At 33.9% G+C, this 17,245-nt stretch overlaps 1 protein-coding gene across 6 annotated transcripts in view; it reads left to right on the forward strand.

Annotated features, from left to right (window-relative positions):
- The window catches only part of AKT3 (AKT serine/threonine kinase 3), a 372,395-nt gene that overhangs the window by 290,777 nt on the left and 64,373 nt on the right, over positions 1–17,245 (forward strand). For all 6 annotated transcript variants that reach the window (XM_033199702.1, XM_033199704.1, XM_033199705.1 and 3 more), the window contains 2 exons: positions 4,795–4,923; positions 15,676–15,890. In XM_033199702.1, coding sequence (XP_033055593.1) covers positions 4,795–4,923; positions 15,676–15,890 — 344 coding nt within the window. The remainder of the gene's footprint in view (positions 1–4,794; positions 4,924–15,675; positions 15,891–17,245) is intronic.

The raw sequence follows: 17,245 nt of genomic DNA on the forward strand, positions 1-17,245 counted from the left end.
GATTTAAAAATAAACCATGTTTTAAGGAAAGATCAGTTCATTTATTCAGTTTTTATAGGATGTTAAGTTTGCCTTTAACATATCATTTAATTTTCAAAACTATCACATTGGATTGTTACTGTTACTTACTTTTGTTTTATAGATGAAATTGAAGCACGTAGAAATTAATAATATACCCACGGTCATACAGTGAATGAGGAATAAAGCTCAAATTTTAATATGAACCCTCTGACTTGAACCCATAGTCTTATCCATTTTCCCCTCTACTGCCTCCCAGACAGTATACTACCGTTCCGCATGGCCATGACCCTTACCGCATCTCTCACAATCATCCCTTAGGCTTATCTTATTTCTTACTATGTCATTGTAACTTTTTTAAAAGCTATTTTATAAAACAAGTAGGGTAACCAGCCGTCTAGGTTTCTCCAGGACAGCCCAGTTCTAGCACTTACATGTCCTGCATTCTGAGAAACCACTCATTTCTGGGCAAACTGGGAGATGGTCACCCTCAGCCTGTTCCTTACCCAAACCTATCCTTGCATCTCATTTCATTCTTCATCTCACAACCATGATCTGAGGCTCAGAGATGAGATACGAGGCTACAGAATTAGATGCAAGTCAGAATTTTACACACACATACACACACAGAGAGCTTGGTATTAAAAAGCAGTGTTCATACACTTTGGTCTTTCTGTATCCAGCCACTTCAAAAATAACTTTGTCAAAATGTGGAGAAATAGTGCATCCTGTCTGTCACGTTTCCATGAAGACTTTCCCATGCATACAAAGCATGTGAGGAGTATTGGCACATTACACACCAAACTAATGGGAATGGAATGGTGTAGAAAGTACATTCACATTTTGTTCAATATTATGTATTATTTGGATTTTTTACAAGAATTGTTAAGGTATTAGTAAAAGAGTATTCACTAAAGATCTTCAGCATTTTATGTATTATATTTATGTATTAAGCATATTTTTAAAAATTAATAACAGGGCATATACATTTTTATTCAGTAAAACAACAGAAGCTTTAGTATATACTTAACGTTTCTTAATATGGCGAAGTGGGAGGGAGAAAGAAGAGAGGTTTGAAAGAGGTGGAAAAAAGAGAGAAACCAGAGGCTGAGAAGAGACAGACCAAGGCAGAAAGAGAAAACAAGAGAGATGAAGACTCTTGATGTTTCTGATTGGTTTCGCTATACAAGACTTACTGTCATTTGTGCAAATTGGGCTTCATTTATAGGTTCTGGATGGTAGAGAAATATTAGGAAGATGCAAGATAACTGAGTTTGGATAAAATAAAAAATTTTGATTTGGTTAGGCATGGTAGCTCATGCCTGTAATCCCAGAACTTTGAGAGGCTGAGGTGTGTGGATTACTCGAACCCAGGAGGTCGAGACCAACTTTTGGGCAGCAAAGTGAGACCTCGTCACTATAAAAAATTAAGAAATTAGCCAGGCATGGTGGCACGTGCCCGTGTTCCCAGCCATTCAGGAGGCTGAGGTGATCGCACCACTGCACTCCAGTTTGGGTGGCAGAGACTCTGTCTCAAAAAAAATTTATTATTATTATTATTATTATATTTTAAGTTATAGGGTACATGTGCATAACGTGTAGGTTTGTTACATATGTATACTTGTGCCATGTTGGTATGCTGCACCCATCAACTCGTCAGCACCTATCAACTCGTCATTTACATCAGGTATAACTCCCAGTGCAACCCCTCCCCCCTCCCCATAATAGGCTCCGGTGTGTGATGTTCCCCTTCCTGAGTCCAAGTGATCTCATTGTTCAGTTCCCACCTATGAGTGAGAACATGCGGTGTTTGGTTTTCTGATCTTGCGATAGTTTACTTAGAATGATGGTTTCCAGCTGCATCCATGTCCCTACAAAGGACACGAATTCATCCTTTTTTGTGGCTGCATAGTATTCCATGGTGTATATGTGCCACATTTTCTTAATCCAGTCTGTCATTGATGGACATTTGGGTTGATTCCAAGTCTTTGCTATTGTGAATAGTGCCGCAATAAACATACCTGTGCATGTGTCTTTATAGCAGCATGATTTATAATCCTTTGGGTATATACCCAGTAATGGGATGGCTGGGTCATATGGTACATCTAGTTCTAGATCCTTGAGGAATCGCCATACTGTTTTTCACAGTGGTTGAACTAGTTTACAATCCCACCAACAGTGTAAAAGTGTTCCTATTTCTCCACATCCTCTCCAGCACCTGTTGTTTCCTGACTTTTGAATGATTGCCATTCTAACTGGTGTGAGATGGTATCTCATTGTGGTTTTCATTTGCATTTCTCTGATGGCCAGTGGTGATGAGCATTTTTTCATGTGTCTGTTGGCTGTATAAATGTCTTCTTTTGAGAAATATCTGTTCATATGCTTTGCCCACTTTTTGATGGGGTTGTTTTGTTCTTGGAAATTTGATTGAGTTCTTTGTAGGTTCTGGATATTAGCCCTTTGTCAGATGAGTAGATTGCAAAAATTTTCTCCCATTCTGTAGGTTGCCTGTTCACTCTGATGGTAGTTTCTTTTGCTGTGCAGAAGCTCTTCAGTTTAATTAGATCCCATTTATCAATTTTGGCTTTTGTTGCCGTTGCTTTTGGTGTTTTAGACATGAAGTCTTTGCCCATGCCTATGTCCTGACTGGTATTACCTAGGTTTTCTTCTAGGGTTTTTATGGTATTAGGTCTAACATTTACGTCTCTAATCCACCTTGAATTAATTTTCGTATAAGGAGTAAGGAAAGGATCCAGTTTCAGCTTTCTACTTATGGCTAGCCAGTTTTCCCAGCACCATTTATTAAATAGGAAATCCCTTCCCCATTTCTTGTTTTTGTTAGGTTTGTCAAAGATCAGATGGCTGTAGATGTGTGATATTATTTCTGAGGGCTCTGTTCTGTTCCATTGTTTTGTATCTCTGTTTTGGTACCAGTACCATGCTGTTTTGGTTACTGTAGCCTTGTAGTATAGTTGGAAGTCAGGTAGCGTGATGCCTCCAGCTTTGTTCTTTTGACTTAGGATTGTCTTGGCAATGTGGGCTCTTTTTTGGTTCCATATGAACTTTAAAGCAGTTTTTTCCAATTCTGTGAAGAAAGTCATTGGTAGCTTGATGGGGATGGCATTGAATCTATAAATTACTTTGGGCAGTATGGCCATTTTCACGATATTGATTCTCCTATCCATGAGCATGGTATGTTCTTCCATTTGTTTGTGTCCTCTTTTGTTTCACTGAGCAATGGTTTGTAGTTCTCCTTGAAGAGGTCCTTTACATTCCTTGTAAGTTGGATTCCTAGGTATTTTATTCAGTTTGAAGCAATTGTGAATGGAAGTTCATTCATTATTTGGCTCTCTATTTGTCTGTTATTGGTGTATAAGAATGCTTCTGATTTTTAAAAAGGTTCAGCAGTATATTTAGGGTTCATTTAGCTTTCTGTAGAAAAAAATTGAAGACAGACTTACCTCTGTGAGATATGCTATACATGAAATGTGTATTAAGCGTTTGGTTTAGTTAGATAACACATTGAAGTACTATAAAAAAGGACTTTTGTCTATTCTGATCTTTGCTTCAGTGAACACAACTTGCCTAACTGTATTTAGTGTCTGGTTTATAAGACATTTGACAATATGGCAGAGAGTATGATAACATATTTTGTATGACTGATATCTGTTTATGTTCTTAAGTGGAGATCTGTTTTAAATTCGATATTAACATCAGAGTCCAGGTACATTCTTTCAAATGTCATCACATTAAGGAGTAGAATAAGAATCTATTCCTTAAATGAAAGTTAACTACCATTTATCCTGTTAATACACCTTTCACATTTATATATTTTTTCTGTATGACAAAAGAAATACCTTTAGGTTGTATCTGCATGACTAGGCAAAGTTTTATGGGCCCTGAATACATAAGGCTGTATGATCACAACTCAGAACTCATCTGTATCTTTGTGTGATGATAATCATAATCTTAGGTTCAAATTAGCTCAAGGGGAACTGGCTGATTACATTGTTATTTCTAATTGTGTTGGCTTTGCACAAATTCCTCCTCTCTTACATTTCATAATTTTCCACTTGAGGCACATGATCCTGTTACTTGGTTAAATCTTTAAGATTTTCTTTGGTGTTTTGAATTAATGGGTCCAAAGAGAGTCCAACTTTATAACATTTATGCTATATATTTTTATTAACTGTTGAATGTTTGATGTTCTTTTTCTTTTTATGTTTAAAAGGGTTGGTATTTCTTAATTACAAAGAACTGAAAAAGAGGATATCGCCTTACCTTACAAAATAAGATTTAGGTTTGATTTATAAGCACCACCAAAAAACGTTTCTGTAAGTGAATATTTTATAATAGCAATAGATTCCCAGGAGAAGTTGTTGAAAACCATCTATAAATATCTAGAAGAGGATGCTCATCTCTTTGGGATTGTTTAGATCACATTTTCTTTTTTTAAAAAAGAGAGGATTGGTGTCTGCTTTGAAAAGTTGACTAGGCTTTAATTTTCAGAACTTACAAAATAATGGCTCTTAAAGCAGTATCACTCATTCCCAATGGTTTAAAAACAGAAAATTTTATCATCCTGAAGTATTTAATAAAAAATGTTTCTTTTTACATGGAAACAACAGGGTTTGTAAGTGCTGAAAGTTCTATTAGCTACAACTACTATGTCCTGTTTCCAAAATACCTTACTCAGCATTCAGTAGTTTTTCAAAATGGTATTTTCCTGTTGCTGAAGACTGTAGAACAAATTATATCATTTTTCTTAATACACAGTTGGAGAATCTAATGCTGGATAAAGATGGCCACATAAAAATTACAGATTTTGGACTTTGCAAAGAAGGGATCACAGATGCAGCCACCATGAAGACATTCTGTGGCACTCCAGAATATCTGGCACCAGAGGTAGGCTTCGGTTCCATTAATAGGAAAGTAACATTGACATAATGTTTTGCAAATTAAACCATTTAAGCATTAAAAGTGAACTCTAGTATCTACTACTTTTATCTATATTTCAACCTGAATCAAAATTTTTTTGCTCTTAATTTGTTATAATGGGATATGGTAGGATCAAGAATATATTGAAATTAAATTTTATAAACTATAAGCACAAAGGTACTAACTAAAGTCAATTAAATCAATTTTTATTTCTTGGCCATATCCATTTTATCTTGGCTATACCCATTTTGATTCATTTATTAAAACGGAACAGTTGATTTCAGCAAGAATATTTATATTTTTACAAACCATCTTGGACTTTCCTTAGAAACAACAGTGATTTTTAATTGATAGTATTGTGGGTTTATTTAAAATTATTTTATTGGGAAAATTATTGAAATGACAGTAGCTACATTTTGGAATTTATGTCAAAGGAAGCTCCAAACTGGTAACCTCCCTGTGCTAAGGGTTCCACAATAATTTATTAATTTGTTTATTCAACAGATACTTATTGTATATCTGCTGTATATCGGGTACTTTTCTGGATAATGGGGTTACAGGCACAAGACAGGAAAGGATCCTAGTCTCAGGGAACTTAGCTTTCAGTGGAGGGAGACAATAAAAATAAAAAAAGAAATAACATAATGTCTTAAGTTTCATAAACAAAAAAAAAAAGCAAGATTAAATGTAAGGGTGTGGTGTGGCTGTTGTAGACGGTGTTCCAGTTACTAATGCTGTGTAACAAACCACCCTAGTATTTATCAGTGGAAAACAACCATTTTATATAAAATAATGGATTTTCTGAATCAGGAATGCAGATGGGCACAGCAAGGACAGCTAATTTATGCTCCACTATGTATGAGGTCTCAGCTTGAAAGACTTTACAGTGAGAGCATGATTCTATGGCTGGAGACTGGAGTCATCCGGAAGCATCTTCACTCACATGTCTGACAGTTCTGCTGGCTGTCCATTGGTAACTTACTTGGGCTGTTGGCAGGAGCATTTATATGTAGCCCTTCTCTCCATGGGTCTGGACTTCCTCATAATGACAATTTCAATGCAGTCAGACTTCTTTGGCTCTGAGCCCTAAAAGCAGATGTCCTAGGAACATGTTAGAAGCTGCATGGTGCCTTTGTTTCCACCTAGTAAGCCATCAAGACTATTAACTTTTTAAAAGTTTGATTTCATAGATATTTTTATAATTGGAGTACAATTCATATACCATAAAACTTATTCTTTAAAATACACACTTTGGTGATTTTTAGTACGTTCACAGAGTTGTAGAACTATCACCACTGTCCAGTTCCGGAATATTTTCATCACTCCAGCAAGAAACCCCATACCCGTTAGCTCCTCATTCTTCCTTCCCCCATAGGCAACCACTGATGTACTTTTTGTCTCTATAGATTTGCCTGTTGTAGACATTTCATACAAATGGGATCATACAGTATGGAGTCTTCTGTGACTGGCTTCTTTCACTTAGCATAAAATTCAGTGTTCCTCCCTGTTTTAGCATGTTATTGTTATTTCATTCCTTTTTATGGCTGGATAATATTCCATTGTATGGATAAACCACATTTCGTTTATTTGTTCAGCAGTTGATGTACATTGGGTTGCATCCATTTTTTGGCTACTATGAATAATGCTGCTGCTATGAACATTTATTTATGCATCTCCTTTTATGGCCTATTTTCGGAAGTCACACATCATCATTTCTGTCATACCCTTACTCCCCGAAGCAGTTGTAAGCCTGCACAGGTTTAAGTGGTGGAGACAGAGACCACACCTTTACGTTGCAGAAGAGCATGTGAGATGGGAGATACTGCGGCAGCCATCTTTGGAAAATAACATCTTTCACAGACAGTATGTTCAGGGAAAGTGATGGTTGATGGAAAGAGATGGTACCTATCGCAAAGGTAAAAGGGAAGAGCTTTCCAAGAGCGGCTAGTGCTCCATTTCCCCTCAAACTCCAATACAGTTTTTGTGGCTATAGGCAAATAGGGCGGTGTTAATACTTGATGTGTGAGGGTAACTATTTAATGAGCATCTACTATGTGCCACATGCTGTGTAAGTGCATTACATCTATTATTTCTTTTAACATTTGGAATAATCTTTGATGATAGGTAGCAAATACAATTTTTTTAAAGGTGAGGGAACATGAGATCAGAATGTTTAAATATTATCTGTACACAACCGGGAAGTGGTGAAAAGTGTAGTGAAGATTCTAATTAGTTTGTCTGACTATAAAGCCCACTTTTACTTTTTAAACTACATACGTCCTGGCCTCAAAAAATCCTAATTTGAAGACCACTTACAAATATAAATAATCATAATTTTAAAATGAATACTTTGTAAATGCCCAACAGGAAAATGTAATAAAAAGAAATTAGGAAGTAAAATCCCCAATGATGCTCGCATTCCTTATACATATAGTAATTCATTCTAATAGTTCTTTTCAACTCGGGATTACATTTACATTTCAACAAGGTTAAATTATTGTAAATAAGTGCTACTATTTAAAATACAATAAATTTCCTACTATATTCTTGCCAAAAATACAATTTTCTCTCTTTAAAAATCTGTAGTTTAGAATTCTCTATTTTTGTGGTTGAATTAGGTAAAACTGTAGTAACACTGTTTCTTGTTTATTCAAATAAAATGTTTTCTAGAATAGAATTGTTTTTATAAATGTCACAAAAAACTGTTTCTCTGGAGTTCAGTTACCCCTGCTATAAATTTGCTATGGAAAAAGATATGCCATATTTAGAATAACAAAATTAGTTAGGTCACAATTAGGGTAAATTATTTCTGAAGAAGATGAATACATCTCAAGAAGCAGATGATCTGAGAAACAAAGATGTTATTTCCTACGCAATGTCATCAGCCGAAGAACAAATTAAGAATTTAATGCAAGAAGAGTACACTTGTTTCTGAATGGAAAATTTATAGTTCCCACAAAATTATGAGTTTCTCTTTAAAGACAAGAAAACATTTCTGTATACCTTTTTTAATACTTCAAAAGTCTGATCTTTAAAAACAGTTTATATACCCATCCATGGTTGATACACAGTGATTCATAATTAAAATCTTGACACCATGTTTGTATAGGGAACAGTGATTATTGTTGTTATTATTTGAGTATGAGAAATCTTGAAACAACTTATGAAATTGTAGCTTTTATATTTTAAATGTCGTGTCACGTCTTGCATTTTTAAACTCTTGACTGTGTTTACCCTTAAAAAATAAGAATTAATTCCTTTATTCTGGTCTTCATTGGTACCATTTTTACTGAAGAACACTCACTCATTCATGAAATAATGATTTATTGAATATTTTTTGAGTATCAGGCATTGCCTTAGGTACTGGGAATACCGTGATGGTAGAAAATGTCTTTTGCCCTCCAGTGGCTTGCTGTTTACTAAGGTGCTAAGTTATGGAAAACAGTTATTACTGTGCAAGAAAATAACTGCTTTACTAGTTTCATACAGTGGAGTGGAAGGAAGAGGAAACGTGCTTGAGCCTGCAGGGAGGGTCTGGCAGCGGAAAAGGGGAAGCAGGAGGAGAGGAGGCTGGACACATAGACAGGGATTGAAATGTAACAGAGTTTTAGATTTGATCCTGTGGGCTAGGGAAAGTCACTTGTGAATGGAGAGCAAGGCGATACTGTGATCAGATTGACATGGTCAGTGTTAGGGAGGGATTGGCAGCAGCTGAAGCCAGCCTCTTCCTTTTACCTCAGATGGTGTCTCTCACTTTTTTTGGACCTTGAAATTTCTAGTACATTACCATTAGTAATGCTGGGCTTTTTGTGACAGTACTGGAAGTAGTAGTTGCGTATCAAATCTGTAATACATTCTTGACTACTGCTTCTCTTGTGAATGACTCACTGTCAACATCTTCCCTTCTGTCTTTACAGAAGATTTGTTTACACATTATGTAGGAATCTTACTGCAACCTATACTTCACCTAGCAATAGTGTTCCTTCACCTTTTATGTTGTTTTAATCTGGTATAAAGACGGGTGAAGGGTATTTTGAACATACTTCACAAAGACTGTTAAAAATCAGTTTAAAGCCAGTTTATTAAATGTTCAATGTCAGATACATGGCAGGTTTTAAAATAAACTTAGGTTTTAAGTGAACTTAATTTGTTTATTGTGGCAGATGAGGAAAACATAAAACTTACAGTATAAATGTGCCATTTGTTGAAAAAAAGATTTTTAAGGTATTGTTCTTTTGAAGAAGGATGCAGCTTACAATGCAGTTTTCCAACTTGGGAAGCATTTAACAATACTGTTAATGTAGAAAAGGCTAGTTTTTGTTTTGTTTTGTGTTTTTAACAGGTTACAGAGGTTCAGTTCTAGCTGGCATATGCACTATGCATTTAGTGTGCTACATCCTGAAAACTACATTTGCATGTGTAGCTTTAAATGAATGTACCTTTGCTCTTTTGTACATTAGAAGGAAATAAACTTATAGTAAATTATGGATCATATGATATCTTGAGGGGATTTTGTTTTTATAATCTGTGCTGTATTTTCACACCTAGAAATTATAAAAGAAATTAGAAATCACATATAAACTCTTACTGTTAAATTTTATTATTTGATTTGGCTCCTATTGAATCCAAACCATTTTATGCAGTGCTAATTATTTAGAGTCTCAGCTTTGCTCTTGAGTTAGCAGTACCTGATCAACTTTCCAACTGTAAAACAGTTTGAAAATCAAATGTAGCTTACATGCAAGACCCAACAAAATTAAAAGTGTTAAGTGCGTTTTGGCAGTTCACTTTTATTATGCCCAGTCCTCAAATGTACCAGCAGATAATCATCTGAATGTTAGTTATTTTTCACATGCTTATGTGATCACACAAAAAGTACATGCTAAAAAGAAGCAGATGGTGACAGATGGGGAAGGTTGAATAAGGTGGTTTTGGAAACCTAGAGAAATGCACTTCTGTAATAGTGTAAAAATAAAAATTATTTGATAATCGAGTTAGAACTAACAAAGATTGCAAAAAATGACTTGATTGTTGGGAAATATATAATATCTAGCTGTGGTTGCTATTGAGAAAAAAAATGTATATAATTTTATTTCATCTAAATGTAAAATGATTTGTTTTTCCAGTTACTGAAGCAGTATTTGATGCATTCTTTTTAGTTTTTTAGAATCCCATTCTTAGAAAACATTTCACTTGCTCTAATTTTCCTGATTTTTTTCTTTGAAACCTACTGTCTTTAATATCTTACATATAATGTAACTAATGTAACATTTTTAAAATAGCTGAAATAGATGAGAATATTTTGATAACTATTTTGATACAAAGATTTGCTCAAAGTCATTGTGTTAGGTCATAGTACAAATGGAGATTAAATTCTATATAAATTAAAAATCAAAGATATATATTAACTTCCAGAAAAGGTAGTAAAGGAGTTGCCAGGGCATGGACTAGTGTTGCAGGTGTGGGAAATAGTTAGAAGCTAACTTGCTCGAAATGTATTAAATAGAATTTTCTTTATTTTAAATCCAACAAAGAATAAATGTAAAATATGTCATTTTGTGGGTGCTGCCAATGTTGTTTTTAGGAGATCTGAAGAGAAATGAATGAGGCTAAAGTTACATATGTTTGCACATTTAATCTGTAGGTAAAAATAGTAGCACATGTAGTTACATTCTGATTAGTCTTTGCACAAAGTTCTACTATATTCCAGCAGATTGTAAAACTAGTCTTAGAATCTCTATGCTTTCTGTGAAAAGAAAGAGTTGTTTTAGTAGCCTTTCTAAAATTGTGGATAACCCTAGCATTTTATTTACCTATTAATAATTCATATGATATCTATCCACCTGGGGTAATTTTAAAAACCTTAATATTCCTGGAAATTCAGAAAAGATCTCATCACCATGATTAAAGGGAACATTAAAGGAGTAGAGGGATGAGTTCAGATAGAAGTTGTCTGCTCTATAGTTAGAATTCATATTTAAGAACTTCTAACTCTCATATGAATTGGCTTACTGTTTAGTTGAATATATTTAATTTCTTTCTTTAGTATGTTGCTATTTTATATGATTTTCTGGGTAATATTATAAGCCATTCCATTTTATCTCATAATTAGACATTGTTTAAATATGAACTAAAATGGAATTAACGCCTCTCAATGTTTATAAGTGGCATCTTGTACTTACTTAGAGGTCTGTCAGTTCTTAAAGTAGCTATTTTTTGCCCTAACTTCTTTTCAATGTTATATGGTCTTTTGGCTTTAACAGAATATTTGCATTCAGTACTTTGGTATGATTCTAGTTTAAGCACAAAGTTTAATTTTAAATTCTCTGTACCATGAGAACATATACAAAACTAACCCTAACTGGGAACACTAGTGATTACCTATCGTATTTTACAATGGCTATTGTTACTTGGGTTATAAAGGCTCAGTTTCTTGGAATCCCATAATGTCTATTGCTTCAGATAAAAAAGAAGTATAGAAATCTCTTGGAAGATGTGTGTAAGTATGATCTAATCATCATTATTGTATCCATTTAGCCTTTCTCTTGTCGAAGGATTTTTCCTGTGCTAGCCAGAGTTTGCTTTTGAAAGTACGATGTTAACCATATACAAGTATTTGTGTGTGCTAGGAGAGGTGGCCATAAAGCGTACAGCCTTCATATAATTCATAACAAATGTCATTGGCAGTTGCTGTCACTTAAAAATTATTAAAGCAGTTGAGAAATAGTTATAAAATATGTATTTATGAAGAAAATACCAAGCAACTGTAGAATTTATAATCTTATGTATTGAAATGGATACTTTTCCTGAAGCTGCAGTTTACTTTAAAATCTGAATGAGAAGATTTGTAGGTCTTTTTTCCTTAGCCCATACCTGTGATGTTAAGAATATATGAAGGGCTCCCATAAATGATAAATGATATAGATGTATGTTTAGGTATAAAACACACATCTATCAGTTACCTGAAATGTAAGACTACTGGAAAAAACTTTTTTTTTTGAATTAGTGGTAAATTGGTTCATCCAAGTTCGCAGTTTACTTTCACAACATAGGTGTGCAGACAGTTTGTTTAGATGTTTAATTTTTTCCCCCATCTGTTCTGTCAGGATTATTGATTGAGCAGTAAGCCACCCCAGGGCATACATAGCCTCCTTATAATTGCTTGCCTTGGGTGCATTGTGTGGCCTGGTGGGTAGGCTGAGGGAGGTGTTCCTTTAACCTCCTAGTAAATCCTCCTGGTAAAAGAATATTGGAATGAATAGATTTTGTTTTAAAAGGCCCATTAGCCAAATAAATATTTACATTGGTAACTTGAATTGATAGTATCATTTAAAAATATATAGTTTCTCATTCAATATCATTCTTTGAAATTAAAACATATTAGTTCTTGAATTGTTATTAACTCACCTGGCTGTTTTATAAATGTGTCTTCATCAGATCTTGATGAGATATTTCCAGGGTATTTAATTTTAGTTTGTATCTGCTGTAACCTCCTTGAGTCTTAGGTTTTATCATATCAGAAAGTAAAGCAATTTCTGGCTCCTATTAGAAATAAAGCCTTATTTTCTAGAGTTTGTGCTCTGTTTGAGTTTTCATTTGATGTGACCTGTCATCAGTCTTTAACAATTACATTTTTTTTAATGTTCCAAATCCCCTCTTTCATCTCTGTTTGGGCATTTATGTTGAAGGTAGGTATAAAGTACAACTACATCTGTGGTTATAAAGGACTGTAGGGGTAGAGGAAATACCAAATGTCTGCTTTCCTATTTAAAGTTTGGGTTTCATTTAAAAGTCAGTAACGTTGGTTTTATGGAAAAGAGACGCAAGTTTATTTCTTCAAGATAAAGCTTTCATTGGATTTTTTCAGGAGCATATTTTGATCTGTATTTATATCCAAATTATATGAGAAATTACCTTTTAATGAAGTTGAAGTATGCTCTACCATTGTTGTACCTGTCCGTTATACCACTGTTTATCATATCTTTCAGCCAGCCCTCACAATAACCATGAAATAAATTAGCCTTTTAGCTAGAAAAAAAAAATTCTCAGAGGTAACCAGAAAGACTTTGCAATCCTTAAGTTAAAAAAATGTAAATTGTGTATGTTATGTATTTATAGAATAATAAGTGCTTTGAGTAGAGGGAGAAAAATTGTCTTCTTAAAATAATCTGAAAGAGGTTATTGGATTCAAATTGGTTAATTTGACTGTGGGATTTCCAGAGTATTTAAAAGTATTGTGTTTTGAAATAATGTAGACTCAGGAAAGAGAAAGGATATTGTTTGAATAGTGGGAACACACATATCCACATGAAAGATAGTGTAATCATTATTTTTATTTATATATGTTTCATCTTATAGCTGTTTGGAGATAGGATTTGGACAAAAATCTTTTTAGTTGGTAGTGAAATCTCTTAGGTGAAGAGGAATTTTAGTTGTTAGGATGTTTTCTCCTCAGCATTGCTTAAGTTTACATGTCAGGAAGACAATACGTTACGTGAGTTTTGTTCAATACAAAGTGATACGGCAAACAGTTCTAATGATAGCATTATGTATCTGTAGATCAATTAAAGCACGTATGTTCAGAGGCAAAACCACTTATTTTAAGAATCAATATTCATTTTACAAAGCTAAATAAAATGTATTTTATTTTATCAAACAGATTTTTTTACAACGCAATTTTATTTTTCAGTTGCTTATTTCTCTTCAAAAATAAAACCCCCCCTTTTTATGTACTCACTTTGCCTTCTGGCTGCAAACCAGGTATTTAAACAAAAATAAAGGATTGCCAGTTTTGCCAGCTGGGGATGAGAACCCGGCTGGTGAAATGTGGGTTCGGGAGGCAGTTAATCCAGCTTTTATGCTTTTTATGGTTTTATGAAAAAAGAGGTTAAAAACCACATTTGGCTCCTTTCCGTATATGCCACTGTTTTGTTGGTGTTGTAGGAATGCAGTTAAAGGTTACTTACATTTAAATTTTTTTGTCGTTATTAGTTAAAATCTTGTGTCAGTTAGATAAAGGCCCACAAACAGTGCATTCTACTAATTGGCCATGAGATAGATCCTTGAATCATCAGAAGTCACTGGTATTTTGAAATAATATATGCAGCATTTTCTTTAACGTAAATATGTAAGTAGAATTTCTTCTGCTTTTTCAGGTTATTTTTTTGTTTTCTATTTGTTCTCAGATTACTCATTTCAAACAAGTAAAATATGACATTCTTCGGGCTAATGATGAAAACTAGAATTTGTTGTTCTTCCAGAAAATGTTTTTGCTAGTTTGTGATTTACAAAACATTTCTAGAAGAGCATAGGATCTAAACTTGTGTTCATATCCTACCAGTGAAGTTTTCAGTTTTTTAGCCATAAAACAAACATTGATATAACTGAATTAAAAATCTTTTCATAATAGAAATGCTTACTGAATAGATCTTTTAAGTAACATTTTTTTCTTATAAATTATATCCTATGTCTTTCAATACCCTACCAAAGTGCCTTTCATAGTATTTTTAGGTAATCATAATGTAACTGTCAAAAATATCACCTGTAATTCTATGGGATTATTGATAAATTTTAAATAAAAGTCATGTAAGAGTAATCTTCCAGAAAATATTTAATTTGAACTAAGGAAGTTTGGAACACAAGTACTACTTTGTCCTTATCAAATGTTCTCTTTTGTAATCGGTTATAAGTGTTTTTAAATTGATAAATTCATATATGTGGTTTTCCTGATCTGGTTTTCCAAAGCTGAGAGGATCAAATAAAGTAAGCTTTAAGATTATCAAATATAGTTTTAAAATAAAATATTCAAAGTTGCATATGGGTGAGGAATATTCCATTGGATGAAGAACAAATCTGATAAAAAGATAAAACCAAATTTTTCCTGGGGCAAATGGTAAGTTACAATGTTCCCATTGAACAGGTTGCTCCAACATAGGCAAACGGATACTTTTATATCATTTCTAACTAAATTTATTTTGCATGTAATATATTTTGGGAAAATTTTAAGGACATATATCGCACAGATATTAAGTCCATTTTTTTGCTGTAACAGAAATTTTTGTTGTGTTGTGAGGTACAAAGCTGTGGCCATTAAAGTTTATTATAGCTCATACCATAAGCTATTATATTCACTTCGTCAATTAAATTGTTCCAGACAGAGTTGAAACATATAGAGACCTCCAAAGGTTTTCAAACTTAATGATTGTCTTGCCCTGTAGACTTCTCCATTACATTGCCTTTGTTTACTACTGTCTTTCACTGTTTAATTTGTATTACTTAGTTCTTCTTAAAGCAAGAATGTGTAGTGCATGTTATATGCTCCATAATCAGCACACCCTAGCTCTGAGTTGTTACTTAAAGTCCACATGGGTGGAACCAGAATGAAAAAGTCACTAGGCCTAAGAAAAAGTATGTAAATATGCTAGCTAACGTTTTTCATTTGATCCTTATGTATATTCATGTACTTGGGATTTGGTTTTTGTACGACCTGCCCTTTTTTTGTACACTGGCCATTTCTGGATCTATATTGAATTTTCCACATATTTGATGTGATTTGTGTTTTTTGTAGGATGCTTCACAGTTTAAATGTCAAGATCTCAGAATAGACTACCTAGGCTTTGAAAGTTAAGATTCATTTTTATATAAAAATCTTATGTTTTATGAATAATGCTTTAAAAGTTAACATATAATAATTAATCTTTGTACTGATTTCACTTTTAGGTGTTAGAAGATAATGACTATGGCCGAGCAGTAGACTGGTGGGGCCTAGGGGTTGTCATGTATGAAATGATGTGTGGGAGGTTACCTTTCTACAACCAGGACCATGAGAAACTTTTTGAATTAATATTAATGGAAGACATTAAATTTCCTCGAACACTCTCTTCAGATGCAAAATCATTGCTTTCAGGGCTCTTGATAAAGGATCCAAATAAACGGTAAGCCTCGACGCTCAGCGAATTACTGATGAATGTGGTTAAAAATTGAGATATGGAAATTAATTCAAATATAACTAACTCCAAGAAGCAATGTATTTGGTGTAGACATCTTCCCACTGAGATCCTGACTTATTTTTAACTGCATAATATAGAACATTTAAAAATTTTTCTCGACTCTTTCCTAACTTGGAACTTTTATGCAGATTTACCACATAAGGATTTTGAGAGTTTCATTATCCATATTATGAGTGAAAATTTCTTAATTGCTCTGTTACTTGATCTTGTGGGGATAGGAGAATACCTTTTCTTTCTTTCAGTCTCGGGGCCTTTGTATTTCTTATAAAAGGAATAGACCTATTTTTCAATACTCTCCTCCCATCCGCAGCCTGTGTTAACATATCTAATTGCATTTTTTTTTTTTTTTTTTGAGACGGAGTATCACTCTGCCACCCAGGCTGGAGTGCAGTGGCGCGATCTTGGCTCACTGCACCCTCTGCTTCCCAGGTTAAGTGATTCTCCTGCTTCACCTCCCGAGTAGCTGGAACTACAAACACCCCCACCACACCTGGCTAATTTTTGTATTTTTAGTAGAGATGGGGTTTTGCTAAGTTGGCCAGGCTGGTCTTGAACTCCTGACCTCAAGTTATTCACCTGCCTCGGCCTCCCAAAGTGCTGGAATTACAGGCGTGAGCCACCGCCCCCGGCCTCTAGCTGCTTTTTTGTCATTTGAAAATAATCTTTTCTATGCATAGCTGAAAGGGTTGATGGCAAAAAAAATTGTACACACTTTGTATTTCTGTTTTTGTAGCTATGGCTATGACTTGAATCCTATGGCTCTTCCTGCTTTGTTCAGTGAACTACAGTATTTTGTATTCATGTTTATACATTCATTCATGTTTATAAATTCGTAAATCATGTGAAATGACTATTAATTTTCAAAATGTCTCTTAATATGTGTGTTTGTATATGTATATATCTGCCTTCCTATCTAGGTATCTATGCATATCAGTATTTCTCTGAGTCTACTCATTTGAAGCATAGATGATTTCACATATTGTTGAATCTTTTATAATACCTCACATAGGGTTTTATGAAAATGTTTTATTTATGGTTGATGCTCATATATATATATATATATATATATATGTATGTATGTATATGTATATACTGACTGGATTAATGAGTGAATCCCAAAAAGTTGGATTTTTAAGTCTATCTTAGAAATGGTTTTCATTGCATTCTTCTAGCTTTTAACCTTATAAGGAGCATGACTTTATCTTCAGCAGAAATAAGCAAACATAATAAAAGAGATACTGTCTTTTTGCTTTGTGAAGAATTATTCAAGAATCATTTTG

This window comes from Trachypithecus francoisi, unplaced genomic scaffold (assembly GCF_009764315.1).
Source record: "Trachypithecus francoisi isolate TF-2019V2 unplaced genomic scaffold, Tfra_2.0 Lachesis_group5, whole genome shotgun sequence".
In the NCBI taxonomy this organism is placed as follows: Eukaryota; Metazoa; Chordata; class Mammalia; order Primates; family Cercopithecidae; genus Trachypithecus; species Trachypithecus francoisi.